The following is a 27,257-nucleotide window of genomic DNA, read 5'->3' as shown; positions in this document are numbered from 1 at the left end:
GAAAATTAGAATTGGACCAATAAAATAAAAGAAACTTTCTTTCTTCTGATTGGGCAAATTTAAATTCTCGATTTTCAATGGATCATGTTCAATTGGACATATTGCCTATTGGCTTAGTTGAACACAGAGCTCTCTGATTGGTTAATTATGCTGGTTACCCTAGGCACCGGTCAATATAATTGGTTGTGTCTAAATGAATCTTTTCTTCTTGTCGGTATTCATATCTGTGTCATATCTAAGTCTGTACTATACATCGATGATTAATGCTGAGTTTGCCGCGCACGCGCAAAAGATCTGGTCTGCATAATAACACTAGATACGCATTACGCAGTCTCTATTCGACGGGACTACGAAATCTGTCTTTCAGCAGTGGCAGTCTCTTGTTAATCGACCGGTCATGATGTTGAGTGCTGTATCGAAAGCAGCCCTGAGGGTTGTTAAACCCTGCCTTATTCAGAACGAAGTAGCGAAGGTGTCAAGCGCCTTCGCTATTAACAGTGAGTATGCATTACGCTTTATTTAATACATTGAAAAAAATTGCCGATAGCACACGAAATCTTGTCGACATATTCGCCGTTTCTTCACCTTTCGCCGATAAAAGTCTTGGAATAATGACTTAATGTCATTCATTCATAACACACGATGATTAATATATTTAAATTTCATACAGATTATTGAGATATAAAAAAAGAATATTTATTATAACGATTATATAATCAGCGATCGATTGTCGGAGGATTCCACTGGTCAATATGGCGGCCTAAAGTCACATTCATTCATTGTGTCTTCGTAGTGATAATAAATTAATGTTCGACATAATTATAAATGCAATTATTGTTTTACATCTTCATGCGAATCGAAATATGTAGAAATATGTCTTTTTGTAATTTGTTTAATGATTTTTTTTACGACTATAGAAAGCGTTTCATTTCTCTCTATGTTCCTCTAAGTCTTTATTTCAATATTTTTTAAAAATATGTTTCGAAAAATAACATAAAGTTGAATTAAATAAGATTCTATAGAATCAATAATTTATAAAATAAGTTATTACAGTATTTATATGTACAAGCACATTTTTATGTTATGTAACATGTGTTTCTTAAGTTTATAAGTCAATCCTTGCAAAAATATTTGAATACTTTGAAATTACATGTTTTCTTTCATAAAGCTGAAATAAAGAAAGAGATATTTAACTTATTTATATAATAACTTATTTATATACACTTTTTTCAAAGATTTAAATGTTATCTCAAATAGAAAGAGACTATGCGGCGAAAGCGGCAGCTGCGACAAAGAATGCACAAGGAAAGGTAGTTGCTGTCATTGGTGCTGTTGTTGATGTACAATTTGAAGATACTCTCCCACCAATTCTCAATGCCTTGGAAGTTCAAAATCGTACACCCCGGCTTGTACTTGAAGTTGCTCAACATCTTGGAGAAAACACAGTGCGCACCATTGCTATGGATGGTAATATTTTACAAATATTATATAATATGTAAGATTTATAAAATTATTAATTTTTTATACAGAAAATATAAAAGTTATATAATTCAGATTCAGTGATGTTACACAAGCATTGTATTTTATACATAAAGCTTTTCTAATATCTTAAAAATAATATATAATAAGTTTGATTGTCCTTTACTTGTAATTCTTTTTTTTTTTAAGAATTGGAATATAATTATTATTCATATGTCTCTATATTTGAAATGTATATATTATAATATTAGACATCTTCAAAAATCATGTAAGGGATTGTATTTCTTATATAATATATAACTTAGAAGAGTTTAGAGAAATATTAAAAGTCTACTTTATCCTATTGAATCTGACCATACTAGTTTATAAACTCCAGTTTATGTTTTGAATCTTTTATTTCATTATTACTTTCCAAAGATCAGAAAGATTAGTTTCTAAATGATGAATCATTTTTTTTCTAGTATCAGTGATCTGAAAAACTATGAACTCTTGTCTAAGAGTTAATGACCTCCAGCCATTTAGATTTCTTCATTAGAATTATTATTGTTTCAGGTACTCTCTTCACCGAGTCACAGATTTTCTTCCTATCGATTCTTTTTGTTCTAATCTCATCCTGTATCCAAGATCCACACCATTTGAAATCCTACAACCGAAAATTAATGGTTATTTTTTTGTTTATTACAATATAGTAAAATTAGGACCTGCTATAAATTTTGTATTATAGGTACGGAAGGTTTGGTGCGTGGTCAAAATGTTTTGGATTCTGGATATCCTATTCGTATTCCTGTGGGAGCTGAAACTCTGGGTCGCATTATCAATGTCATTGGTGAACCTATTGACGAGCGTGGACCTATTCCTACAGATAAATTGGCTTCTATTCACGCAGAAGCTCCCGAATTCGTAGAGATGTCTGTCGAACAAGAGATTTTAGTAACAGGCATTAAGGTCGTGGATTTACTGGCTCCCTATGCAAAGGGTGGAAAGATTGGTGAGACATTATTACAATAGAATTAATTACATATTAATTCAAAACATAAAAAATCGATTTTTTTAGTGAAAATATCGAGATTACATATTGCTAATTATTTAAATTAATAACGAATCATTTTGATATTCACTAGGTTTATTCGGCGGTGCTGGAGTCGGCAAGACTGTACTAATTATGGAATTGATTAACAATGTAGCCAAGGCTCATGGTGGTTATTCTGTATTCGCTGGCGTGGGTGAGAGAACACGCGAGGGCAACGATCTCTATCATGAAATGATTGAATCTGGTGTTATTTCTCTCAAAGATAAGACCTCTAAGGTAGCACTAGTGTACGGACAGATGAACGAACCGCCAGGTGCTCGTGCTCGTGTAGCTCTCACTGGACTTACCGTCGCTGAGTACTTCCGTGATCAGGAAGGTCAGGATGTACTATTGTTCATTGACAACATCTTCAGGTTTACCCAGGCTGGTTCCGAGGTAAGAAAAGAAGTATAAATATATGTAATTTATTAAAATAAATGAAACAATGATAGTAACATACTTATGTGTTTCCTTTTTGATATACATGCATATGTAAATGCATGCACGTAAACATATACAGGATGTCCTGTCGTTAGTATAATCGAGAAGATGGTTTTATATAAAACCGAAAATGAAAATAAATTATTAACGGAAAATTTTTTTACAAAGGTTTTATTAAAAAGAGTTTATATCTTACAGTTTTTAATATTCTATATAATATATATATTTTAGGTATCTGCCTTGCTAGGTCGTATCCCATCCGCTGTAGGTTACCAACCCACATTGGCTACTGATATGGGTACCATGCAGGAACGTATTACCACGACAAAGAAAGGATCTATCACTTCTGTGCAAGCTATTTACGTGCCTGCTGATGACTTGACAGATCCTGCACCCGCGACAACTTTCGCTCACTTGGATGCTACTACTGTGTTGTCACGTGCCATTGCTGAATTGGGTATGTATCGCTCTGAGAATTAAATGTATTGCACGACGATGTTTGTGATTCTTGAAATACAGATTTATTGATGATATAGGTATTTATCCGGCCGTCGATCCTCTCGACTCCACGTCTCGTATCATGGATCCCAATATTATTGGTATGGAACATTATAACATTGCTCGTGGCGTACAGAAGATTCTTCAAGATTATAAATCACTTCAAGATATTATTGCCATTTTGGGTATGGACGAGTTGTCAGAAGAAGACAAGCTGACAGTTGCTCGTGCACGAAAAATCCAGAGATTCTTATCTCAGCCATTCCAGGTGAAAATTGATATACTATATAGAGGAGTTATTAAAAAGCATATTTTTAATAAATTTTAAAATATGAATTTTATAGAAAATTTTAAATTTTATAAAAAACCGTTTTTGATGGAAACATTTTGTGATTTTGGCACGATTTTGTTCCAAGACAATTTAAACTTAGAACAAGATTGTATTGACAGAATGCTCTTGAAACTAACTTTTATGTGAAAGATTTTTTTATATAAAACGTATATTTTAGAATTTGTTGGAGATAATAATTTTTCATTGTGTATGCATGCGTGTTTGATCATTCTTTTTCCAAGAATTCTAGTAATTTGTTTTTAAAATTATATTGTATAAACATATTTATTTTATTTTATTGTTTAGTATTTTTATCTATACATTATTTGATACATTGTATTAAAAAAATCAATTGTACTATTCTAGGTCGCCGAGGTATTTACTGGTCACGCCGGTAAATTAGTACCGTTACAGGAAACCATCAAAGGATTCCAAAAAATATTGGGAGGAGAATTGGATCATCTACCGGAAGTAGCATTTTATATGGTCGGCCCGATTGAGGAAGTAGTAGCAAAAGCAGAATCGTTGGCCAAACAATAAATTAACTCATATTTATCGTAAAACTGTTGTTGAAGATTTATTCAGTCATCATTCGTTCGAGGAAGCAACCTTTTGAAATTTGCTTTCTTACTCTTTGATCTTTCTCGTGATTTTCATTATTTAGTTTCTTGAATGAGACTTTCAAATGATAAAAGGCGGATAAATAAAATATCAAATAAAATTTTTTTGCAATATAGCACTAAATTATTATTATAATAAATTAATTAAAATACTGCCAAAGTTTGTTATACAAATATTCGTGAAACTCATTTTATCTTTTATCTTCCTTTTACTACAAAAATCATGAAATTATTAGAAATTAGAAATATAAATGTGGTCAATTGGAATGCATATTTACACATGTTATTTCTAGACCTACTTTCTTTATAGATTAAATCAGTAATCATGTTACTGCTAATTAACATATAACAGAATTACAGTGTTAGACACTAATAAAAGTTTTACAAAAACAATTTGCATTATAACAATCCTATTCCATTAAATCTTGAGAAAATAATTAGCAGCAAGGGAGAGAAAAAATGAGAAGCTGAAAGAAGGAAAAATGGAACAAATAAACGAAAAAAGAGAGTTGGAGTGAATGAATGAGGGAATGAGTTAGTATGCGCAATATGCATAATATCTATGATATCACACGCATGTATGTAACGTACATACTGTATTATGTATTAAAAAATTGATAAATAATTATAAATTTATTTTTTTTTTAGATATAATTAAATGTAGAAAAACAAAATTTCCTAGATAAAAATTTAATTCATTTGTGTGAAAATACACGAACGCGACATATAATAACAATATTATATAACATTAAAAATGAATGTGTTTCATTGAAACCAGAGGATTATATTTTAAATTTAAAATAATCTCAAATTAATTTCTATTTGAACGAAATTTTAGTTTAGGTTTTGTTATTTTAAATAACAAATTATCTATAACTATACAATCACATATGACATTGTAATTTATTAAATATTAAAAAATAGAATTAAAATGAATTGTCTATTGCAATATATATAGTTTTTTAAATTCTTTTTTTTATTATAAAATGTATAAACTAGAAGTTTTATGATATAAAAATTAAAGCAACACATTATATGCTCTCATATGGAGGGAAATGAATTTATTATCAGAAAATTACTAGAATATATTCAAGTATTTTCAGAAAACTAGATTAAAAATCTGCAAATTCTTTGTATTTTAATTATATGTAATTAAAATGATTAAAATTATATAACATTTACATTCGCTAATTATCATTTTGGGCAGTACAATCCTGCGATTCCTAATGCAATTCACGAATTTATAATCAAGAACAATTAATTATTTCATATATAAGAAATACGAACAAATAAACTATTAATGAATTAACAATGCTTACTATTTAACTAGATTTCAATTATTCTCGACTTTTAGTAAAAAATCCGTTATCGCAATAATTTATGCAATAACTTATGAAACATATAATTACTAAAACAAGAAAAGACTTACAGATCTCCATAAAAGATTCAACACAGTCATTTTATGTCACTCTTTGAATCTTGCGATTTTCAGGAACAATCACGCATTAAGATTCGACTAGACTCGAATTGCAATAATTAATTTTAATCAGTATCGTCTACGTCGGAAGAATGTGCGATGAGAGGAAGCGAAGGCGACGGGACTACGAGCTCGGCCCCTTCTTCTCGGAGGAGAAAGTCCTCGTGCACTTCCTCTTCCCGTGCAGGTTCTGGTGGCGCTAACACATCCTGGCCGTGTTGCTTCAGATGATCCTTCAAAGCGAACGCCCGACCATATGATGCACCGCATACGTAGCAGCTAAACTTGAGATTATTATCTTTCTTGTGTGTCTGGATGTGCGCGCGAACGGCATAGAGTGATGCGAACGGTCGCGAGCACTCAGTACAACGAAACGGCTTCGTGTGACTGTTCTTGTGTCCAGCCAACTGCACTCGTGTCTTGAACGTTTTCGGACAATATGGACACACATAAGCGCGCTCTTCGCCATGTGTCAGCAGATGATGATTGTAGACGGAAGACGCCTTGAAGCGTTTGCCACAGTGCTGGCAAGCATAAGGCCGTACGCCGGTATGTGTACGCATATGTAGAGTCAAACAATAGGACACACGAAAAGTCTTCCCGCAAACCTACCGGCAAATAGACATCATTTTTTTTTTGTTACCGCTTAACGCAATTGGCAATTAATGAAAAGAAAACTTTGAAAAATTCACGAATTGATTTTATCGCTCATGTGCATTATTAGAACGTTAAAATGACTAGACGTGAATTATATTGAGCTCATTATTATAACAAAGTCCTCTGTTTTCTTTTTCTCTTTCATTTTTAATTTGCCTATGAAAACAGGTAAATTTTAAAATTTTAATATTATCAAAACTGGTACAGTCTATAATACAGTTTCTAATAATTTCAACTAAAAAATAGAATCCAAATATAAAATAATATCTCAATTTTGGCACCTTTTCTCTATGCATTAAAACAACACTTGTACAACAATCTTTTTCGATGAATTTTTTTACATTTAGCATCTTGTAATTTTAAGTATCTCACTCTATTTCTCAAAATGCTTTGTGCAATACTTAGCATAATACTCATACAATTATATTCATCTACCTCACAAGCATGTGGTTTCTCGCCAGTGTGAATTCGTTCATGTTTCACTTTTTCGTGAGGTCTGGTAAACCTGCGACCACAATGCTGACACTGATAGGGTTTCTGACTATCACTAGTTTCCACCGTCGCTGTCGTTGTTGTCATCGTTGTTGATGTCATCGCAATTGTCGTCGCTGTTGTCGTCGTTGTTACTGCTGTCTCTCTGACCAACGAAGTTGAAATCGAAGTAGGCGGGGTAGGTGACGGCGAGAGTGCTATCTCAGTATGCACTGCCGCATGCATCGTTAAACTGTCCGCAGAATCAAATTTACGGTTACAGACAGCGCATGTCACTGAATCACCAGTATGTAACGCCATGTGTGTATCTTTGTATGATTCTGATAAAGTTTTACCTGTAAAGGAAAAATGCTTAAGAATGCTACAAAGATAAAACAATACAGCTTGACATGTGTTATAAATCATAAGTTGTAATATATAACAAATCATGACTTTTTTGGTTCAGTAAATAAGAAAAATTAACGAGCTTGTTTATAATGTAAATGAAATTAAGTCAAGTTAATTCAAAAAGTAAATTCAAGGAAAGAATTTATTACCACATTCAGGACAAGTGAAAGTTGCATTAGGAGTTCCCTCGGGTGCATCAACATGTCTAGCCCTTACCGGGGCATGCATTCTTGAATGCAAACGTAAGCTCTTGTGGGAGCAGAATTCGGTACCACAAATGGTACAAATAAATGACTTTTGGCTTGAATCGATGTCACCTTCATGTACTTTCATGTGGAGCTGCAAGGCTTTGGGTGTCGCGAAGCTTTGATCGCAGTGCTCGCAGCGTTTGTTGCCACGAAGACAAGCGTGCACACGAAAATTTCCTAACTTGGAGAATTGCTGCAAGCATTGATTGCATCTGTACATTCGCATTGACGCAGTCGCTAAGCGCTTCTCTCGTACCTGCGATATTATATATCGTAGATGTTATATGTAATTTCTTATATAATCCTCTTCTAATATAATCTCACATAATCCTTATATGTTAATCCTTAAAATGTTGCACAAGATTATTCTTTTGTTAAAAAATCAAGCGCATTTTAAATCACACCTTAACTCCTTCCACATTCGAAAAGAACTTCTCGATCATTGGAGCTTTTGCTGATTGCGATGTTATCTGGATCGGTGTACGGTCCCAGAATTTCTCGATTTGCACTACCTTTCTTGTGTAGAACCTACCCTCATTGTCTACACATTCTTCTGTACGCAACGTATTCATTGTTTGCCGTTGTCGTCCTTTTACTACGTTTTCCGAATCTTCAGACGTCGTGGACACTTGGTTCGTAGGCGTCGCCATATCGTTCAATTGCTCCGCCATTTCCAGCAATACTTCCTGACCATCGTGAAACTGTTTGATGTGTTCCAGAATGGAGTTGAAGCTGATTTCACAGCTAGTGCAACTATATACAGCATCAGATTCCACCTGCAAGAGAAACAACAAACAATTATTGGTTGCAGATAGAAACTAATATAAATAATTTGACATGAATATGTACAAGATGTGTATATATATATATATATATATATATATATATATATATATATATATATATGTCGCCTAAATATATAATTTGGTTTTCAATATCTTTACCTCACACAGTTCTTGCTTGACTCGCAAAATACCAGTTTCGTCAATCTCTTCTGCCTCATTTATACGGTCAACATCGATCAAGGTAGTGGCATCCAGAAATTCGGAATTTTCCGGTAATACTGCAATTACGTTCTTTTCCGTTGTTTTGCATTCTGTATTGAAATTTGATATAGGAACAGCCACTAATTCTTGCATTGGCTGCAGTCTTCTTTGCATTCTGCCACTGACGCCAGAAAGCCCTTCGGACATCTTGAAATCCAGAGAATTTTGATCTGGTTGTATTTCTTCCGTGTCCATCTTTTCTACGACTTTAATTTCTCCTGATGTTTTCATTAAGAATAATATTCATTCTTGGAAAACCCTTATGCAACAAAGCAGTAATTTTACGAACCATTCTCATCCATTTGTATCGTCTGTGGATCATCCATTATAACAATTCCATTGTCACTCACAGTCGCAAGAAAGCTCCCATTAATCTGTACTTTATCCTGAAATCAATGATTATATTTACAAGATATCTTATTACAAATAAAAAGAGAGATAAATTAATAATTTTTTATTTGAAATAGTTTTCAATATATAAAAGAATTATATATATAAGCCATTTCTCAAATATTATTTAAAATTAGCAAATCAGTCCACAATGTAATATGTAATATCATCTAATATAGTTAATAATTCTTGCCATAAACAAAAAATTTCTAGTATTTAGTAGAATATATTGACTCTTCATATTTTTAAAATTTTATTAGTATTTTTTAAAATCATTTTCACAATAATTTAACTTACATTAAATATATAAAAATTTTACATTATATATATATATATATATACATATAATTGGATAATAAAACATTAGATATATTGCATTTAGTTTTCAATACTCCAGTTCTCATATATTTTTATAATTAAGTCTTAAAAAATTGGTTTTATTAAATTAAAATATTAAAATTATCTAAAATCACACATATACACGATAATTTTGTCATCTATTTATGTAATTTTGTTTGAAAAGATTTTTTACCTCAATTATTTATAATTCAACCATTTATATAAATCTTTATAATTTGAAGATTATGGCTTTTCTCAACATTTTTATTTGATAAAAATGTTTTAAAAAATCTTTAAAAATTTCTAATTTCAAATAAACTTAAAAAATAACAAACTTTTAAAATGACAGAATTGCTCGAAAACTTGTATGAATTGCATGCTAAACTTCTTATTTAATTTTTTCTACCAACCATTTTGGCTTCAGACTCTTTCCGGAGTTTATTTGTCAGAACGTCAAGTCTCACCTTGCGCTCCAAATTTTGCTCGCATTTGTCAAGATGCTGAATGAGCGCTGCCACAGAATCAGAACGCTGTGAACAGCCAGGACAATAGAGATTGTCCGTAATACTCAACAAGTGGTATTTAAGAGACTGAGGGTTATTGAAAGTTTCACCGCAACACATTGGGCAGATAAGGTTCAGCGAACCCATAATTAAATGGGTTAAATAATCTGTTAACTTCTCAAAGTTATATGATCACCACAGGTCCGATTGGATAATCTAACCTAGCGTAAGACGTTGAAAGAAATGTTGATGACTTATATACGAAAATCTCATTCATCCGCTTATTCAACAAAATTATACGCTCGTTGAATCAAACCCTTTTTTTTTTAAAGCGGCTCACAATATTGGCAGCCTAGTCACGGCAATAACAAATCCATTAGAGACAAACTTCAGCACAAACAAATGCCGCACACAACAATCATGAAGTTGGGAAATTGATAAGTGAATCTCGAAATCGGCCATTACAATCATTCAATTTACATATCGCCGCCAAATTCAAGTTAAGGTTTATCTAGATAAACTTGCATAAATATATAATATAAATAATAGAAAAATTAATCGATTATATATTCAAAGAAAATATTCTTTATATAATTTTTACCTAAAAAATATTTGTCTTTTTTCTTTAATTATAATGTAACAAATAAAACTTATTTTTTTAAGAAAATATTTTAAAATATAATAAAATTAAAATTTTAAATAAAAAAAATTTTAATTCAAAATTGTATATTGTATATTGTATGACAAAAATTTAAAGTCAAAATTAAGCCAGGGTCTTTATATAATACTTTAAATAAAAATTTTAATATTAGCTCATTCTTTGTTATTTTTTGGCAATTCATAATCGACTAGCTTATTTATGAGCATAAATTTTCATTTCGAGTAACTATTATACATTTTAAAATATTTGTGACATATATAAAACAATTTCACATTTCATATATTTACTTTTCTTCTTTTATCTATCTATATATATAAACATATTAATTATAATATATATACACATATTTACAAAGCTTTTATGAATAAATAACTCAATATTTAATAATAAAATATAGTATTTAATCGACATGTTCGTGTTGTGCATTACTCTCACGCCACGTATTCTGAATGAGCTCGACAAACTGTTGCCACCATCTGCTGCACGATGTAAAGTACAACACGCAAGCAATGATAAAGATCCATGACAACACTAGACAATAGTCCACTTCATTAGAAGGCGTGCTTGCAACTGGTCCCATGAAATCCGCCGATGTAACATATAGTGAGCCATTTGGTTGCAGATTTGTCAGATGAGATATAAATTTGGCAAACAATTCCAGGGTATAAACAGTATCATTAAATTTGGCGACAGGCTTACCATTGTGAACTAGCATCAATGTTGGCACCCCAACTATTCCATACTGAGCATTGAAGCTGAAAAAACATATTTTCTTAAGTTACATTATTAATTACAAAGCTAATGCAAAAAATTAATATAAATTTTATATCTATAGATATTTTTCAATTACATATACATGTTTACCTTTGGTGTTTTATAGCATCAATGGCCACAGCTTTAATCTGAGGAAACGAACGTGGTATGGCATTAAAATGTGGTGCAGCTTGACTGCTAAATATGCACCATCTAGCATAAAATAATACTATAACACATGTTCCTGGTAATTGTTTATCATCTTTGTCATTTCTTGAACGATTAGATGGACCAGGTTCTAAGATTAATAACTCCATAAGCCTTGTTGCATTGACAATCTAAATGTAGATATAAAAAAAATTAGAAAGATTATTCTCTTTCTCTCTCTTCGTTTATACATAAAATCTAATATTATTTTATATGTTCAACCTCAACAGGACCATATATCTTCTCAGATGAACAATTAATTTTTGTAATATTAGTTGAAATCGTATTAGTGGCATTTACTGCTACTTCAGCATTTATTTTTACAGAATCTTTTTCCTCATTTGTATATACTTGTTCATTTTCTTGTTGAATCAAAGTATCTTCGACAATTGATTGTGTCACAACTTGTTCCATAGTCTCTTTGCTAGTTATACTAATAACTAAAAAAGGTACAGATAATAAATCTGTTTTAAAAAATTGATTAAATTATAAAATTTTATTATTTATCTCTATATATAGACTAATATATTAAAAAAATCTGATATTTATAGATTATATATATAATAGGTTTGATATAGATTTTGGAAACATTGTTTATATAATTTAGTTTATTAGATAAAATTTCTTCCATAAATATATAAAATATTGAAAAAGGAAATATATATACAAAATTATTTTTTTACCCAACATTAGAAAAAGCACAATAAAGTTTATAAAGTTTTTTAGTAAAATCATATTGTGTAATTTTATGTTTATAATATAAACCACATCCAAAAACGTATCGAATACGTATAATCAAGTTGAATTATATTTAAAACATATTTTAGTTCTTATAACCCTACTAATCAACAATAGCAGTAACGGTGACGGGCAAACTCATATCAGTGAGAATGAGAAGGCGGGCTGATTTCTCGCGCATGCGCAATGAATACATCAATGTTTTAAAATCGCTAAAAAAATTGCAAGATTATAGTATACAATATACTTTTTGATGTCGTTCATATAAAATCGTAATTTGGTATATAAATTTTTGATAATAAATTGCACGGATTACAAATTTATATAACAAATCAATAGATCTATCCTCACATAGTTTCAATTTGATTGAAATAATAAAAAGATAAATGTCAGGCTGGATTTAATTCAATTCATTTGTATTTGTATATAAACAATGATTAACATATCATAAAACGCATATAGCAAACATATGTATTGGTTCATCAAATTTTATCATTACACGATCAGATGTGAAGATATTAATATTGCAATAATCAATTAGCCATGCAATTAGCTCTATCGGAAGGTTTTAGGATTTTTTTCCGAGTGCTTTTTGCGTCAACTCGGTTTTCTTCTGTTGCGCCATCTCCTTTTGCCTTTTTTCTTCCTCTCGTCGCTTTGCTGCCTCCTCTCGTTGCTGCTTAATTATAGCTAATCGTGCTAGGTCCGCTCGAGCTTCGTCCGTCTTACCAGCTGCATGCAATTTTTGATAATTTGCATAGGCTCTTTGTTTTTCTAATTGTTCTCTGAAAATCATAAATTTTATTTCATTATCAAAGTGAAGATAACTCATATTACTCATGTACAAGATATGACTTGAAAAATAAAAATATCTTGAACACAGCATTATTCAACAATTATGATTATGTTCAAAGTCATGGCGCACCTACCGCTCTCTTCGAGATAATTCTGGTTTTGAATCTAATGATTGATTCAATTGAGTTAATTTCTTAGTTTTCTTTTGTATTCTGTTTGGATTTTCTACTTCAATTAAATTCTCTACACCCTTTGCTTTGCCTCCCTATACAAACAAAATATTAATTATTAAGAGAAGATTGCATAAAAAATTTTATTTATTATTAAATACAAATATATATATACATGAAAAATTTTTTAAATTTAAATACCTCTGTTTCTGAATCCGATTCTGATTCACTTTCACTATCTGTGGCACTAAGATTTTTTGATCTATTAGTGCCACTTGCTTTGGGTTTTTCGTCTTCTTCTTCTTCTTCAGAACTATCTTGTTCTTTATTTTTCTATAAAATAAATTTTAAATTATTTTAAATAATTTTAAATCTTAGTTTTAAATAATATAAAATAATTATATAGAAATTGAGATAAGACTTTTAGTTCGTTCATTTTTGTTAGTCATATATAACAAAAATTGTGACCATATCTGTATATTATGATTACCGAATATTGTTTTTTTCATTTTTTATAAATCAATATGAGAAAACTAAATCTCTGTAGCATTTAAAACTTACACACAATAGATAATACGTATTAATCACGATATGCTTAAATAGTCACGCAACGTTTATTGGTTAACCTAAAAATACTGACTCTCCACTGTTGCTTTTTTTCTTCCTGACGACGCTGTTCCTCCAGCTCCTCGGGATTCGTAAAATGTCGATTCCTGCCTTTGTGATTGACGAATTTTCCTACATGACAAGAGCAAATAATTATAGCAATTATGTATAACGTGAAAAAAATCTGGGAATAATTCTCTTGAAAAAGAAGACAAACATGACAACAGGATGTATTTACCTCGCGGCATTGTAGTTTATGATAAAATGAATCCGCAAGTCTTACTAACTCCAAGAAATCTCAAAGTACTCGTTAATATATCACTTCAAGAAATCGTGTTATTTTATTATTTTTTTTTTTGAATTTCCGTTCGCCAGATGTATCACAAAAAATTGTTCTTACATCAAATCAGGAAGATACGTTACATCCATAAACATAATAAGGATAGACCACTGAACTCTCAATATATATTGAACTGGAACCTGGAACCTGAAATCGGGAACTTTGGAACACGCATTGCCTACCCCTTCCATTTGTAAAAACAGTCATAGAGTATATATGTGCGAGATAACATCTTGCTCATCTAGAAATGGCTGTCCTTACGTCAATAGAACCACATGAGATATAAGGCATGAAAAAGTTTTAAATCGACCAATTATAATCAAGCATTTTCAAACGTAATAAGAATGTTTGACTGTGGTTGGTCGATTTGTTTATGGTTACAATTAAAACTTTTTCATGTGCAATGGCCCCAGCTGCTTACTATATAATTTATGGAAATCTCTAGTCAATGATTTTGACGTGTTTCTTACGTTTGCACGTGAAACGTGAAATTATTGCCACCGGCATATTATTTTTTATACTGCTTTCTTGGTATGATATTTTAGGTTACTCCCACGCAATTTAAATTTTAAGATAAATTTTTTTTATCTTAAATGTATCCAAAAAGTATATTGCTTTTATTGATTTTATATTACATTTTGGAAATCTCTTAATATTAAAAAAAATTTTTCATAATTATATATCTAAAAAAATGTCAAAAAATGTTTTTCTTAGTTAAATTAGATCTAATAAGAAGAGCTTATATAATTAGATTTAATAAAAAAAAATTGTGAAATTTATGAAATCTGTGCGTATATAGCACGTAATATGCTGATTTCATAAAATGTAATAAAAATAATGATATGTATATGTAACATATGTGTGTATGTACATTCTACTTCTACATAATTAAAACTCAGGGAATGATACAAGCATGATTGTGAATACTAAAACAAACAATTTACATTAATGTAATTTATAAATTGTTATAAAATAGTAATTTGTTTAGAAAACTGAAAAGACATACATAAAGAAGAACAAAATGACCTTGACATGGGACGAGAAATATAGACTTATTACCAGGAATCTGGCAGAATGGTTGGGAGATGAGAAACTCAAAAATATCCTGAAGGAACGTGATCTCAAACTGTATTGGGGTACAGCTACAACAGGGCGACCTCATATTGGTTACTTTGCACCTATGTCCAAGATAGCTGATTTCTTACGAGCAGGAGTAGAAGTAACAATTCTCTTCGCAGATCTCCATGCATATTTAGATAACATGAAAGCACCCTGGGAACTTTTGCAACTTCGTACTCAATATTATGAAGCTGTAATCAAGGCAATGTTGAAATCCATTGATGTTCCGTTGGACAAATTAAAATTTGTCAAAGGCACAGATTACCAGTTATCAAAGTAGGTTGGCATTATACCAAAACTATTTTAATGTATCTTGCATTATATTATATTTTTTTATTGTAATATATATTTTTATATATAGAATGTCAAAAAAATTATAGAAAATCCTGATATTTTAAAAACTATGGATTTTAGATAAAAGTAATTTGAACAAAAATTGTAGAGCTTAAAATGACCTAAGGTTAATATGATATCACCATTTAAAATCCTAAAAAAGTTTTATTTAAATATTTTTTTTTTAAATCCATAATACTGAAAATATTAGAACGTTTTATTACTTTTTTCCCATTTTGTATATTGACAATATTATATAATTGACTAAAATTGTTCTTTTTTTTTTTTTTTCAAGGGAATACACATTGGATGTATATCGTCTGAGCTCGCTTGTGACAGAGCATGATGCAAAGAAAGCTGGTGCTGAAGTTGTTAAGCAGGTCTCTAATCCTCTGCTATCTGGACTTCTTTATCCAGGATTACAAGCACTTGATGAGCACCATTTAAAGGTAGACGCGCAGTTTGGTGGTGTTGATCAGAGGAAAATCTTTACTTTTGCAGAGAAGTATCTGCCTATGATGGGATATGAAAAATGTATTCATCTGATGAATCCAATGAGTCAGTATTAAGCAGGAAAAATGAATAGGAGCTTTTGTTGTTCCATTCAAATATATTGCAAATTTCATATATTTTTTCCATATTTTTTTCATATTTACTCTCTTTTCAGTTCCTGGTTTGGCAGGTGCAAAAATGTCTTCATCTGAAGAAGATTCGAAAATCGATTTGTTGGACAATGCTGCAATGGTGAAAAAAAAGTTGAAGAAAGCATTTTGTGAACCTGGAAATATTGAGGATAATGGAGTTTTAACATTCTCCAAACACATTCTATTTTCATTATTTAAAGATGGCGATGTTTTCAACGTACCTAGAACTGCAGAATTTGGTATGTAATTTGCATTATTTTGTCATACTGCTTGAGCCTATTTGTGATTTGACTTATTACAATAAAATAATAGATTTAGCAAAAAGAATAAAATTTAATAAATATTCTTTCTTTATCGCATTCTCGCCGTTTCAGGCGGTGACATATCCTTCTCAAAATATGAGGATTTGGAAACTGCCTTTGCAAAGCAAGATATACATCCTGGGGATTTGAAAAATGCTGTAGAAATATACATCAACAAACTTCTGGATCCAATAAGAAAGGAATTTGAAACAAATTCAAAGTTAAAATCGCTTGCAAGCAAAGCATATCCTCAGTCGAAAAAACAAAGTAATTTGTGTATTTTACGAAAAAATTTTTTGTTTCTGTCTAAAAATTTATGCACAAAATTGGTTTCATAAGTAATATTCCAAGAAAATTACAATCTACTGTTCCATTTATTTAGAACCCCAAGAGGTGGAAATTACTCCTGCAAGATTAGATATCCGAGTGGGCAAAATAATTGAAGTTAAGAAGCATCCCGACGCGGATTCGCTCTACATTGAGAAAATAGATGTAGGTGAACCAAGTGGCCCACGTACTATAGTTAGCGGATTAGTCAACTTTGTATCTTTGGAAGAGATGGAAAACAGAATGGTAGTGATCTTGGCCAATTTAAAACCAGCGACTCTTAGAGGAGTGTCATCACATGGAATGGTTCTCTGTGCTTCAGTGTAAATATCCTATTATATATAAATAACATTTTAAAGTTTTATTTATACATATATCTATTGCACATGAAATTATATATAAAAATCCCATATATATATATATATATATATATATATATATATATATATATATATATATAATTATTACATTACAAATTAAGACAGAATGTATGAATGAATATTACGATAATGACTAAAATATAATTCAATATTACATTTTATGTAGTGAAGAACCAACAAGGCAAGTGGAACCTTTGAGACCTCCTGCAAATAGCATGCCTGGTGATAAAATTATTATCGAGGGATATGAAGATGGGACAGCAGATGATGTATTAAATCCAAAAAAGAAAGTGTGGGAAAAACTGCAGGTACATACATATACTGATCATTTATGTACATAATGTGCATGGATATCCAACTAAATCTTTTCATTATATGCATTCCTTAGAGTTGAAGATATAAAAAAATTTTTATAGTAAAATACTACTGTCATTAGGTCGATCTTGTGGTAAATGGAGATGGCGCAGCATCTTGGAATGGGAATCTCTTACTCACTTTGGCAGGTGGCAAGATAACAAGTGATACTCTCAGAAACGTTCCAATTAAATAATGCAGTTATAACTAGCTTTATATCTATTGCAATTGATTAGCTAGAAATGCATTTTTATGAAATGTTTCATTTTTTGTATTTTTCTAGCATTTAATGGGCGTACATACATATTTATCAATTTCCAAAAAAGTATAATTATAAAAGTTTGTGATCAAAAGTAGAGCAAATATATATAAACAAATAAGTTCAATGATCTTTATATTAATTATGATTCTTGATATCGATCATATAATGGATATCATAACTTTATTATTTAAAGAGAATGCTGTTTCAAATAAAAAAGTTTGCTGAGATTTATGAAATGCTGAATGACTGAATCACCTTTTATCATATAATGGGTTGCTTAAAACCCATATATAACTTTCATATTAAACATGATTTTCGAAATATTAGGATATATTCTATTACTTTTTTGCTACTCTGTATGTATATACGCACATTTTTAATAAAAATGGACTATTACACTATTGCAATGCTATATTCCTGAGTCTAAGTCGACTTAAAACGTCTTGTTTTTTCCTCTGACAAAGAGTTATCAAGATGAGAATATTGAACAATTTGCCAAATGACATAGCGTGGTATATTAATATATTTTTTTTATAACAATCTCAATATGCACTTCAATTAAAACCTAACAATGTTTCTTAATATACATACTATAATTTACATTCATTAATTTATAAGTTATAATAACATTAACAATACTTATTCTATGTGTCGTCTACCTAAATTTATACTAATTTAGCAAGTATATTAAGAAATATTGTTAAAATTTAATAATTTATGATTTGTGGAATGTGAACATATATCGTATATATAAATAAATATTCACTAATAAATTATTGAACTTCAGGCAATTTTTTCTTGACATTCAAATTGATGATTGCCATTTCATGATCTGTTGTAGTTTTGTTTATTCCATTAGATATCGTAACAGCGTCTTCACAAGTCTAAAAAGAACATTATTCATGATGAATATTTATTTAATATTCTCGTTTAATTAATATACATATTTTTGTATAAAATTGAAGATCTATTGCAAGGTAAACACAAAACCAATGGCATCTTTGAGTATAAATTGAAAGTATATACTAAGCGATATAAATGTTTTAATACATAAAAGTTGCATTAATTTTATATGCAACTCAACATCAACATTCAACATTTTGTCTATATATTCGAATAACATGACAAAATTGGTATATCACAACGAATAATAAAAAAGGTAGCTATGAAAAAACTATTTAAATTTTATTACATATTTTTTGGATCAATATGTGATAATTTTATATTTTAATCAATTTATATGAATTTTTTTTAACCATGTGATCTAAATTTAACAGTTGCCATATTAATGTGTTTACTTCATTACAAAAAAATAATAATAAATTACCCATAGTTTCTTGTTGTAATTCTACCTTGTAGGAAGGATTGTCATATGCTGATGTTGTTTTACGAGATGATATATCGGCCTTAATACTCGTCCGTCTTTTCATCAGCATCATTAACAAGATCAGAGTCGATAGTATCGCCAAGGAAGCTACAATGGCTACGATTACCAAGGGACCATAGTAATCGCCTTCATAAAGAGGAAATGATGCAACTTTTCCAGCTGAAAAAAAGATTCATGTTGCATATAATTTCAGATAAAATATAAAATATAAAAATAATCTGCTTTTTAACAAAAGCTGTAAAAAAAATTATTACCTTGTTGAGACACTGTAGCTGGTAAGAGAACACCTGGCTTAGTAATAAAATCCTGCACATTACTCTTTTTTATTTTTCCATTGGTTAAATATATTTCAAGCCATAGTCGATACCTAGTGCCAGGTTTGAGATCATTGATAATGGTTTTGGCATCAGAATCTCTTTTAGCAATTTTGAAAATACTAGTGTCTTCTTTGCCAGTATCACTTTGGTAAATTGCACGATAAATGTTCACATATTTGTCCTCTGGATAAGGCACACCATTCCATAGCACTTCTACATTTGTTGATTTGATCATCTTAATCTCAACTTTTATATCAAAAGAATATGGATCTGGCTCCATCAATGTAGCTACCTGAATCTGTTATAATAGATTATACTAATATACTATTAATGATATATATATTTTACTGGATTTTTTTTTGTAATTTTAATATTCCTAATATTTTAATTCAATATATATAATCGTCAACATTTAAACTATTATTAGGTATTATATTTAAATTAAAAATTACAAATAAAAAATAATTTCAATAATCAGTAAATATCTTACCGTTTTCTCGCTTATTAATTCCGTTGATTGTCCCGGAAATGGTATAAAGTAAATGCCGATTTCATACATGGTTGATGGTTTCAAATTTTCAATTACACAATTTATAACAGCACGATGGATCAGTGGTGTTGTCGCATAAACTTTACCATCATGCTCTTTATATCTCAATTGTACGCCGTCTATGAATTGTAATTCGTAATCTGTAAATTTCTTCCACATAACATTGATCCATGTAGAGTTTGTTTCCACTATTCTAAGTTCAGCGTCAATTAGTATTTGTGGAGGCAAAGTTATTACTTCTGTACGTTTCTCTAACGTACGTACACTATAAATTTTACTAGTTGGACTATTGGCCAAATCTTTCAGTTTCACTGTAATCTTCATTTTATATTCAGTCATCGGCTTTAAATCACCTAACTCAAATTCGAGTTGAGGTGTTGCAATTAAGTCGTCAGGAGGAGCAAACACTTGTACTTTCCACGTGGATGGATCGAAATTCCTAGAAAATGAGAAATAGATAGTCAAAGATTGATAGATATATTAAGATTGGATATATTGAATAACGATGATGCCACAAATGAGAAAAATAGAGATAAGTATATACAAATGGTTTTTACAATCACTTTTCGTCATGCAAATCACTTTTGATCAAACAAGTTAATGAAATATAATACAAATTCTGATGTTAGCATAAAAATTATAGCAACAATAAAAATTTTAGCATAAGAATAAATATTATAGTAGCTGTCACTATAAGTTATGCAATTCCATAGTTAATGTCTCACTACGTACATTTTATCGCTAGTATATCGCAATTCGACTCTTCCATGCAACCCTACCAGAACTTGGGGTATAGTAAATACTAGCCGAACTGTATGTTCATCTAGTGCTTCCAATATTTGCATTATGACTTCATTGGAGGAAGATGGAGTTGCAAATCCAGATAGTGAAAAGCCTGGAGGTATAATATTATGATCCAAACCTATAATACATCATTATTATATTACATTATATATAGATCTATCTTGCTAATTATTAATAAGATTCAAAAGTATCTGACAATGAGATATAATGAGTCTTTGAATAGATCTTTAAATAATGTCAATATTAATTTTGGTAAGATTTGTGACTTAAAACATTACCTGGCAATTGTGATGATAAATGACTACAAGCCCATTGCAAACAACATGGATTAATAGGTAAATGCATCAATGTTGCCTGATGAGGAAGACACGGCAAATTAGTAGGTGGTAGAGCTGGTACAGGTTTACAAGCAGCTTGACAAGATACATTGCCCATTTCACAATAACAACGTTTCTCGCAGCCGGTGACATTTGAAGGTAATTCGCTCCAATTATCATATGTAACTCCTTCATAGTTACAAGATCCATTATTTCTACAGCGTACCTCCTAGAAAAATTGTTATTTTAATATTATAAATTATAAAAACTTGATAAGGTTTTCTCAGAATATTTTTATTAATAAAAATATTATTTATTATTAATTAATTTATTAATAAACATATTCTTTATTTAATTTTTACTGGGCTAAGAGCCAAAGACGAATAGTAATGCATTAGTGTCAAAGAAAATTTCTGAAATTTTGTCAAAAAAAAAAAATATATATATATAACAAAACAAAAATATATATATATATATTTTTTGACAAGAAATAGTTACTGATTTGTACGTTTTTTATACGGGACAGCATATATAAATTTCCAGTTCAGAAAGAAATTGTTGTAGATCATACCTGAGGACAACACTGTGGTGCCTTTGGAACAAAATTCGCTGGAACTGTTTCCCAATCTAGACAGTGAGGATCCAGCACATCCAGTCCAAAGTCTGTGGGACACTCTATTGTGTTACATTCAATTTTGCCACCTTCCGTGCAAATGCAGAAGAAGATACATTCATCGTACCATTCTGCACCAATTTTATATGATTTTCCTCTGTAATTGCAGGAATTTTTGTCAGACGTTTTCTCTGAAATGTTGAACTTTATTACTTCAGCTGGCAGAGACACTTGTATGGCTGGTCCGGTACGACTTCCATCTGTCACACGAACGTAGTATGTGTGTGCAGGTTCCAAATTTGAAAGAATACCATCTGTAAAATATACTTTATATAGCTTTGTGCCTCTCTTTCTAATTCGTCATTTTTTATAATTAAATTTTCTAAGATTAACAATATTCTATAATTAATGAAAGCCTGCAAAGACATTTTCTCTTTGCAATCTAAAACCTAAATAAAATTTGAACAATTTTTGTCCGAAGTAAAGTTTTACCTTTGTCAGGTTTCTGCTGTCTCCACACGTGATTGTTCTGTGATATCTCTATAGTAACATCTTGGAGGTTTTTTACAGACATTTTCAATTTGATTGCCGTTGAGTTCAATACTTTTACATCTATTAAATGCACATTTAAATCAGTGTTGTTGTCTGATTTAATTTCGTGGTCACCCAAAGTAACGTCGCAAAGTGTAATAGTGCAGCAGGCATCTCTAAAGATATCAAACACTCAATTATCTTGTTTATGAACTATTCTATTTCATACATTATTCAATTGTTTGTGACAGACAGTTTTATCCAATGAAGAAGACTATACCTGGGATCGGGTAATACAACGCAGCGTTCATGCTGGTTGACTACAGAAATAGTCTCATTTGGTGGACATCTGGACTGACATTTTAAATGACCACCGGCCTCACAAATGCATACTTTAGAACAGCCATCTTCAATGCGTTGTCCTCTACTCACAGTCTTGTTACCAAGTATGCATGTTTCTTCTGGTTCAGTAGCTGCAGTAACAGCATATTTCTTTTTTACATTGAAAATAAACATAAAAATTCTACAAAATGTTCTAAAAAAAATATAATTTTAAAAAAAGATTCTGAATGAAATATAAATGGCTTATGCCATCTCTGATATTGATTGTGAATTATATGTTTATGGAATAACTGATTATAATGCAAAATGATTTTTTACAATAATGATTCCATTATTGTAAAAAATGATAGCAGATAATGTACTCTAGCATTAATAAGCATTAATTGATAAATATATTAATAAAATCTCTTGAGTATCTTCTTAAGTAGGAAGATAAAAATAAATAATTTAATAGAATGAGGTAAGTTTTACAATTTATAAAATTGATTTGTATGTATTATTTTAGAAGTGGACAAAAAAAAGAAATGAACGAATTATGAATTTATAAATCATGAACTTACCTCAGTCTGTGCTGAGCTCATTAATTTTTGAGGATATAAGGAAACATACCCGAATCTGTTGCACAGACAACAAGGGAACAGCATGAGTCATCAGTGATTAATTTTTCTTGGCACAAAGGATCCTCAATATGTTTGCCCGCCCTAACATAAGGAAAAACACATAACGGCTGACAATCCGTAATTCCATTTTCGGAACATATGCATTTGTCCTTGCAATCTCGAATAATTTTTTCACCTACTGAATAAGTATGATTTCCATAGATACACGTTGGTATTTTCGGAAATAATGTTGAAGAAACGTTTATGGCAGTTTCATTGTGCGATGCGATGTATTCTCCGCCTGCAAAATGTTGTTCAGATTGTTTAAAATCAATTTTTTTTTCAAATTATGATGCACTGTCACATATTACTATCCGCAAAAAAAATAATATATTTTGGTTTGAAAAAAAAATAATATATTTTTTATTGTATATGTTCATTGTTTCTAGATTAAGAACACTTTTTAAAATACTCATGTTTAATTATTTATAGTGTATTAAACATATCTTTGTTTAGATTTAATCCATAACTTTATATTTAATCCGCCGTAAATTATTAATTACAAAAAAGTCAATATCCATCATTTCTAATATTCTTTATAACGTTTACCTTCGACATCCTTGTCATCCTCGTCCATGCTGATGTCACTAAGATCCGTGATATTAGTATGCAATGAGTTCGTTGGTTCCGGAGAGGAAATGTTTAAGGCTCTGCCTCTTAATGAGGTTGTTTCTTCCATAGTTTGAATTCCCATCGTAGTGTTCATCATATTCTGGGCAGTAAGATTGTTGATTAGTGTCGTCTTCGTCATAGCAATTATCGGTTCTCCACGAAGAAGAAATGGAATCGATATACTTGTGGCATTTATGGATTTCATTGTCATGGAAGATTGATCAATCTTTGTTGGAGTAGTCGTAGATGAAATTGATAATGTCATTAAAGCATCGGAATCTGCGATTTTTTTTGAATCATCATCTCTGATTATAGGTTTTTGGTATTTCTGATCACCTTTGGTTTTGGTAAAATCTATTACAGGTTTTTTCTTTGCTTCGATTGCGGCCTTGCTATCAACTTCTTTTGTTGGATACGCACTTTTTAATTCTGTTATATTATTTTGCCATTCTGTTTGAAAATGTTGTGTTCCTAAGGTATCTTCACTATTGATATCTATAAACAGAAAGGGAGGATATGATGTTTGAAAAATTCAAAAATCCAGTCAAAATTATTAAATATTTTGCTTCTTTAAGTAAAAATTTTGTTTCTTAGTAAATCTTAATTTTAAATCTGATTTTGTAAATTTTTAATTTTGTAAAAATTGTATATAAAAAATACTCAAAATTTTACTTTCTTAAAACTAAATTAAAATACATTTTATTCAAACAGAAATAGAATACAAAAAAATAAAAAAGAAAATATACAAAGATATAAATCTTTCATTCATGTTTGCTGGAACAAAAAGAATGGATCGCTATTAGTAATAAGACAAACGTATTTTAGCTTTTTGTATTTAAAGAATCAAGCGCACATTTTCCTTTTGTTTCTTATGTTCCCAAATATTTGTACTCATATAATTTTTGATTTTAATGTATAATCTTTGTTTCAGTAAAATCTACCTACTCGCAAATGCCATAAGTCTAGGAAAACCGAGCATCTCTCTTATGCGGTCATTAATGTCTCTGAACGTTCGGTCACAAACACCAAATAAAAGATTATGCTAATATTCTCTATTAATTAAGTTACAAGGCACAACGGAATCAAGATATGCCGAATAACGGTAGTCACACGGATGACGTGAAAGGAAAGGAATGGCAGGAGAGAGAAGTTACACACACACAGATACAAATTATTGGATCTGACCGCGATCCGAAAGGAGACTCGTACTTCAAATAACTGCATATATGTTTTTATGTTTTTTAATAATATTATTTACTGATTATTTTCGGTAGTAATATAGTTTGTAAGACTATTAATTTTAAAGAGAATAATGTTATAAAAATTATTTGTATACGTATATGTAAATATTATAATTTATAATAGAAAAGTACATCGTATATGAGTGCATGTTCTAATAATATAATCAAATGTTCGTATAATGAAGTTTTGCATTATGTTATTTGTAAAGCAATTAAATGCTCATAAAATAATGCTCTCGTTTAATGCTGTTCTTCCTCTTATATTTGTTATGCGAACATGTGACGATGTTAGAGTGAGAAAGCGAGTGAAAGGCGCAACGCGCAACATTTTTATTCTAGATTAGAATAAGAGTGAAAATTATATTTTGAATTTCACATTAAAGTAATAATTCAAATAATCATAATTAAGAACATTTAATTATAGTCAAGAAATAAATCATTAAGCATTAATTTGTCCTGCTAAAAATTATTTATCACTATGTATGTCTAAATCATTGAACTCTTTGAAAGTGACTATAACATCTCTCTCTTTTTCTTTCCGCCTTTTATGTAAAAACCATAGCTTTATCATAAAAAATTATTAATATTAATCGCGATAATTTTGAAATAATTTAAAAAATTTATTTAAAAAATATTACACACATGCGTTATCTTTTCATCTCATATGCTGTTTTTATGTTATATAAGTTTATGTACAATTAAAACACAATAAACACGTATTCAATCAAATATCAACATTTTTTTTGTAAGTAGAAATAATAAAAAAATTTTTAATTAATTTAAAACAGAAATGTAAAAAAAATAAAGGAATTGTCTTTCTATATTATCATCAATTATTTCTTTAATAGTATAATACAAATATTTAAGAAGCAATATTAAAAAACGTTTTCGTAAAAAATTTCTTAATTTTTTAGATATCTAAAAAATTTTTGATACATCTAGATAATTAACATACTTTTGAACAATCTTCTATTTATAAAATATAGTAATGACATTTTGATATTTTCTTATGCACAATATCAAGAAGTTCTGTTGTCTATTATTATCATTTTGTTGATAACTATGGGTAATGCATATTATAAATATATATATAAATATATATAACAAAATGGGTTCATCTTCAAGGAGAACTCACCGGGTGTTGTGGCAATTCGCATTTCAGTATTGGCGGTCGTCAAGGAAAAGGCGACCCCGCCTAAGAAGCAGAGTCTTAGCAGAAAGCATTTTTCCTGGATATGCATTCTACTGCATTCTTCTACACAGCCGTACACACACAAACACGTGCACTTACTGTTTTTTCTTTTAAAAAGTAAAAAATGTATAAAAAAAAAATTCAAATACACCTTAACGAGCCACTGTTCGCAATAAACCAACAACGCGGGAACAACGGATTGCCCGTGATTGACTGGAACGGGTTTCAAAGACCTGGATAGCAAGGAGAAAAAGAGAGAGAATGGTCCATTCTTCATGTATGTGTATATATGTGAGAGGGGAGAGAGGACAGAATCTCGAAAGGATTGTGTTGAGCTCGCAGTTCACGAAACACTGTCGTGCATATGCATGCTGAAAGCGTGGCAACTGATCGACTGGCCGCTCTCTCTCGTCTCGTTTATGATCCGTTCCGAGGCTAAAGTTAAAGTGCAGTGTAGCGGTGAACGGGATTCATAGCACATGTATATATATATATATATATATATATATATATATATATATATATATATATATATATATATATTGGAGAATTATATTATGTATAAGATCTAAACCATAGTTAAAAAAAAATGAAATATTTTTATACATTGTAATGATATCTCTATAATAATATTAAAATAATTAAAAATATAAATTCTTATTTTCAAAACTATTAAAATTTCTGACTAAACTCTTTTAACAGTAATAGGTATGCACGCGCGCAT

The 27,257-nt window shown here is 30.2% G+C and overlaps 6 protein-coding genes across 9 annotated transcripts; 2 read left to right on the top strand and 4 right to left on the bottom strand.

Moving 5' to 3' along the window:
* Nucleotides 1-314: 314 nt before the first annotated feature.
* On the top strand, nucleotides 315-4,831 carry LOC126856748 (ATP synthase subunit beta, mitochondrial). The gene is made up of 7 exons (XM_050605557.1): nucleotides 315-497; nucleotides 1,258-1,467; nucleotides 2,204-2,467; nucleotides 2,601-2,944; nucleotides 3,221-3,446; nucleotides 3,526-3,755; nucleotides 4,185-4,831. Exons 1-7 carry the CDS (start codon nucleotides 398-400, stop codon nucleotides 4,356-4,358), a joined length of 1,548 nt encoding a protein of 515 aa, XP_050461514.1. The 5' UTR covers nucleotides 315-397; the 3' UTR covers nucleotides 4,359-4,831.
* A 562-nt stretch (nucleotides 4,832-5,393) lies between these two features.
* On the bottom strand, nucleotides 5,394-10,317 carry LOC126856746 (zinc finger protein 502-like). Of its 2 annotated transcripts, none has more exons than XM_050605555.1 (7): nucleotides 9,939-10,317; nucleotides 9,035-9,131; nucleotides 8,644-8,963; nucleotides 8,104-8,475; nucleotides 7,601-7,955; nucleotides 7,008-7,399; nucleotides 5,394-6,523 (listed from the first exon to the last, which is right to left on the bottom strand). In XM_050605555.1, the coding sequence occupies exons 1-7, from the start codon at nucleotides 10,122-10,124 to the stop codon at nucleotides 5,981-5,983; spliced, it is 2,265 nt and encodes a 754-aa protein (XP_050461512.1). In that variant the 5' UTR covers nucleotides 10,125-10,317; the 3' UTR covers nucleotides 5,394-5,980. The 2 variants fall into 2 exon arrangements, with proteins under 2 accessions (XP_050461512.1, XP_050461511.1); XM_050605554.1 differs by having other exon boundaries at nucleotides 9,885-10,124.
* A 587-nt stretch (nucleotides 10,318-10,904) lies between these two features.
* On the bottom strand, nucleotides 10,905-12,587 carry LOC126856751 (thioredoxin domain-containing protein 15). The gene is made up of 4 exons (XM_050605560.1): nucleotides 12,282-12,587; nucleotides 11,821-12,038; nucleotides 11,503-11,729; nucleotides 10,905-11,393 (listed from the first exon to the last, which is right to left on the bottom strand). Exons 1-4 carry the CDS (start codon nucleotides 12,331-12,333, stop codon nucleotides 11,039-11,041), a joined length of 852 nt encoding a protein of 283 aa, XP_050461517.1. The 5' UTR covers nucleotides 12,334-12,587; the 3' UTR covers nucleotides 10,905-11,038.
* A 144-nt stretch (nucleotides 12,588-12,731) lies between these two features.
* LOC126856752 (28 kDa heat- and acid-stable phosphoprotein-like) lies at nucleotides 12,732-14,421 on the bottom strand. The gene is made up of 5 exons (XM_050605561.1): nucleotides 14,146-14,421; nucleotides 13,942-14,039; nucleotides 13,503-13,634; nucleotides 13,266-13,396; nucleotides 12,732-13,121 (listed from the first exon to the last, which is right to left on the bottom strand). The coding sequence occupies exons 1-5, from the start codon at nucleotides 14,153-14,155 to the stop codon at nucleotides 12,905-12,907; spliced, it is 588 nt and encodes a 195-aa protein (XP_050461518.1). The 5' UTR covers nucleotides 14,156-14,421; the 3' UTR covers nucleotides 12,732-12,904.
* A 220-nt stretch (nucleotides 14,422-14,641) lies between these two features.
* Nucleotides 14,642-17,933, top strand: LOC126856747 (tyrosine--tRNA ligase, cytoplasmic). The gene is made up of 8 exons (XM_050605556.1): nucleotides 14,642-14,778; nucleotides 15,236-15,642; nucleotides 15,995-16,257; nucleotides 16,367-16,582; nucleotides 16,718-16,912; nucleotides 17,028-17,295; nucleotides 17,519-17,660; nucleotides 17,789-17,933. The coding sequence occupies exons 2-8, from the start codon at nucleotides 15,269-15,271 to the stop codon at nucleotides 17,900-17,902; spliced, it is 1,572 nt and encodes a 523-aa protein (XP_050461513.1). The 5' UTR covers nucleotides 14,642-14,778; nucleotides 15,236-15,268; the 3' UTR covers nucleotides 17,903-17,933.
* Nucleotides 17,934-18,704: 771 nt separating this feature from the next.
* On the bottom strand, nucleotides 18,705-26,977 carry LOC126856744 (putative epidermal cell surface receptor). Of its 3 annotated transcripts, none has more exons than XM_050605548.1 (12): nucleotides 26,477-26,977; nucleotides 24,038-24,595; nucleotides 23,439-23,729; nucleotides 22,768-22,960; nucleotides 22,449-22,663; nucleotides 21,915-22,270; nucleotides 21,305-21,572; nucleotides 20,955-21,144; nucleotides 20,163-20,661; nucleotides 19,610-19,970; nucleotides 19,321-19,514; nucleotides 18,705-18,852 (listed from the first exon to the last, which is right to left on the bottom strand). In XM_050605548.1, exons 1-12 carry the CDS (start codon nucleotides 26,808-26,810, stop codon nucleotides 18,742-18,744), a joined length of 3,570 nt encoding a protein of 1,189 aa, XP_050461505.1. In that variant the 5' UTR covers nucleotides 26,811-26,977; the 3' UTR covers nucleotides 18,705-18,741. The 3 variants fall into 3 exon arrangements, with proteins under 3 accessions (XP_050461505.1, XP_050461508.1, XP_050461506.1); XM_050605551.1 differs by lacking the exon at nucleotides 26,477-26,977 and having other exon boundaries at nucleotides 24,038-24,200; nucleotides 24,284-24,422; XM_050605549.1 differs by having other exon boundaries at nucleotides 18,713-18,852; nucleotides 19,296-19,514; nucleotides 26,477-26,976.
* Between the last annotated feature and the right edge of the window lie 280 nt (nucleotides 26,978-27,257).

The sequence above is a fragment of the Cataglyphis hispanica genome, chromosome 19 (assembly GCF_021464435.1).
Source record: "Cataglyphis hispanica isolate Lineage 1 chromosome 19, ULB_Chis1_1.0, whole genome shotgun sequence".
In the NCBI taxonomy this organism is placed as follows: domain Eukaryota; kingdom Metazoa; phylum Arthropoda; class Insecta; order Hymenoptera; family Formicidae; genus Cataglyphis; species Cataglyphis hispanica.
Note: the sequence above shows the minus strand (reverse complement) of the source record. Positions and strands in the feature narration are given on the sequence as shown.

What these genes read in the sequence shown, in the direction of transcription:
- LOC126856748 (XM_050605557.1), top strand. Translation starts at nt 398, where the DNA reads ATGATGTTGAGTGCTGTATCGAAAGCAGCCCTGAGGGTTGTTAAACCC. An exon ending in AAGCGCCTTCGCTATTAACA is followed by an intron (nt 498 to 1,257) that starts GTGAGTATGCAT and finishes TATCTCAAATAG; the next exon opens with AAAGAGACTATGCGGCGAAA. An exon ending in ACGTGCCATTGCTGAATTGG is followed by an intron (nt 3,447 to 3,525) that starts GTATGTATCGCT and finishes TTGATGATATAG; the next exon opens with GTATTTATCCGGCCGTCGAT.
- LOC126856746 (XM_050605554.1), bottom strand. Translation starts at nt 10,124, where the DNA reads ATGGGTTCGCTGAACCTTATCTGCCCAATGTGTTGCGGTGAAACTTTC. An exon ending in CGAATGTGGAAGGAGTTAAG is followed by an intron (nt 7,956 to 8,103) that starts GTGTGATTTAAA and finishes ATAATATCGCAG; the next exon opens with GTACGAGAGAAGCGCTTAGC. An exon ending in AGAAACCACATGCTTGTGAG is followed by an intron (nt 6,524 to 7,007) that starts GTAGATGAATAT and finishes ATTTGCCGGTAG; the next exon opens with GTTTGCGGGAAGACTTTTCG.
- LOC126856751 (XM_050605560.1), bottom strand. Translation starts at nt 12,333, where the DNA reads ATGATTTTACTAAAAAACTTTATAAACTTTATTGTGCTTTTTCTAATG. An exon ending in AGATATATGGTCCTGTTGAG is followed by an intron (nt 11,730 to 11,820) that starts GTTGAACATATA and finishes ATCTACATTTAG; the next exon opens with ATTGTCAATGCAACAAGGCT. An exon ending in GATGCTATAAAACACCAAAG is followed by an intron (nt 11,394 to 11,502) that starts GTAAACATGTAT and finishes ATGTTTTTTCAG; the next exon opens with CTTCAATGCTCAGTATGGAA.
- LOC126856752 (XM_050605561.1), bottom strand. An exon ending in AATCGGATTCAGAAACAGAG is followed by an intron (nt 13,397 to 13,502) that starts GTATTTAAATTT and finishes TTGTTTGTATAG; the next exon opens with GGAGGCAAAGCAAAGGGTGT. An exon ending in GAATTATCTCGAAGAGAGCG is followed by an intron (nt 13,122 to 13,265) that starts GTAGGTGCGCCA and finishes TATGATTTTCAG; the next exon opens with AGAACAATTAGAAAAACAAA.
- LOC126856747 (XM_050605556.1), top strand. Translation starts at nt 15,269, where the DNA reads ATGACCTTGACATGGGACGAGAAATATAGACTTATTACCAGGAATCTG. An exon ending in ACCTAGAACTGCAGAATTTG is followed by an intron (nt 16,583 to 16,717) that starts GTATGTAATTTG and finishes TCGCCGTTTCAG; the next exon opens with GCGGTGACATATCCTTCTCA. An exon ending in TCCTCAGTCGAAAAAACAAA is followed by an intron (nt 16,913 to 17,027) that starts GTAATTTGTGTA and finishes CCATTTATTTAG; the next exon opens with AACCCCAAGAGGTGGAAATT.
- LOC126856744 (XM_050605548.1), bottom strand. Translation starts at nt 26,810, where the DNA reads ATGAAGAATGGACCATTCTCTCTCTTTTTCTCCTTGCTATCCAGGTCT. An exon ending in GTTGTATTACCCGATCCCAG is followed by an intron (nt 22,664 to 22,767) that starts GTATAGTCTTCT and finishes TGATATCTTTAG; the next exon opens with AGATGCCTGCTGCACTATTA. An exon ending in AATTAATAAGCGAGAAAACG is followed by an intron (nt 19,971 to 20,162) that starts GTAAGATATTTA and finishes CTATTATAACAG; the next exon opens with ATTCAGGTAGCTACATTGAT.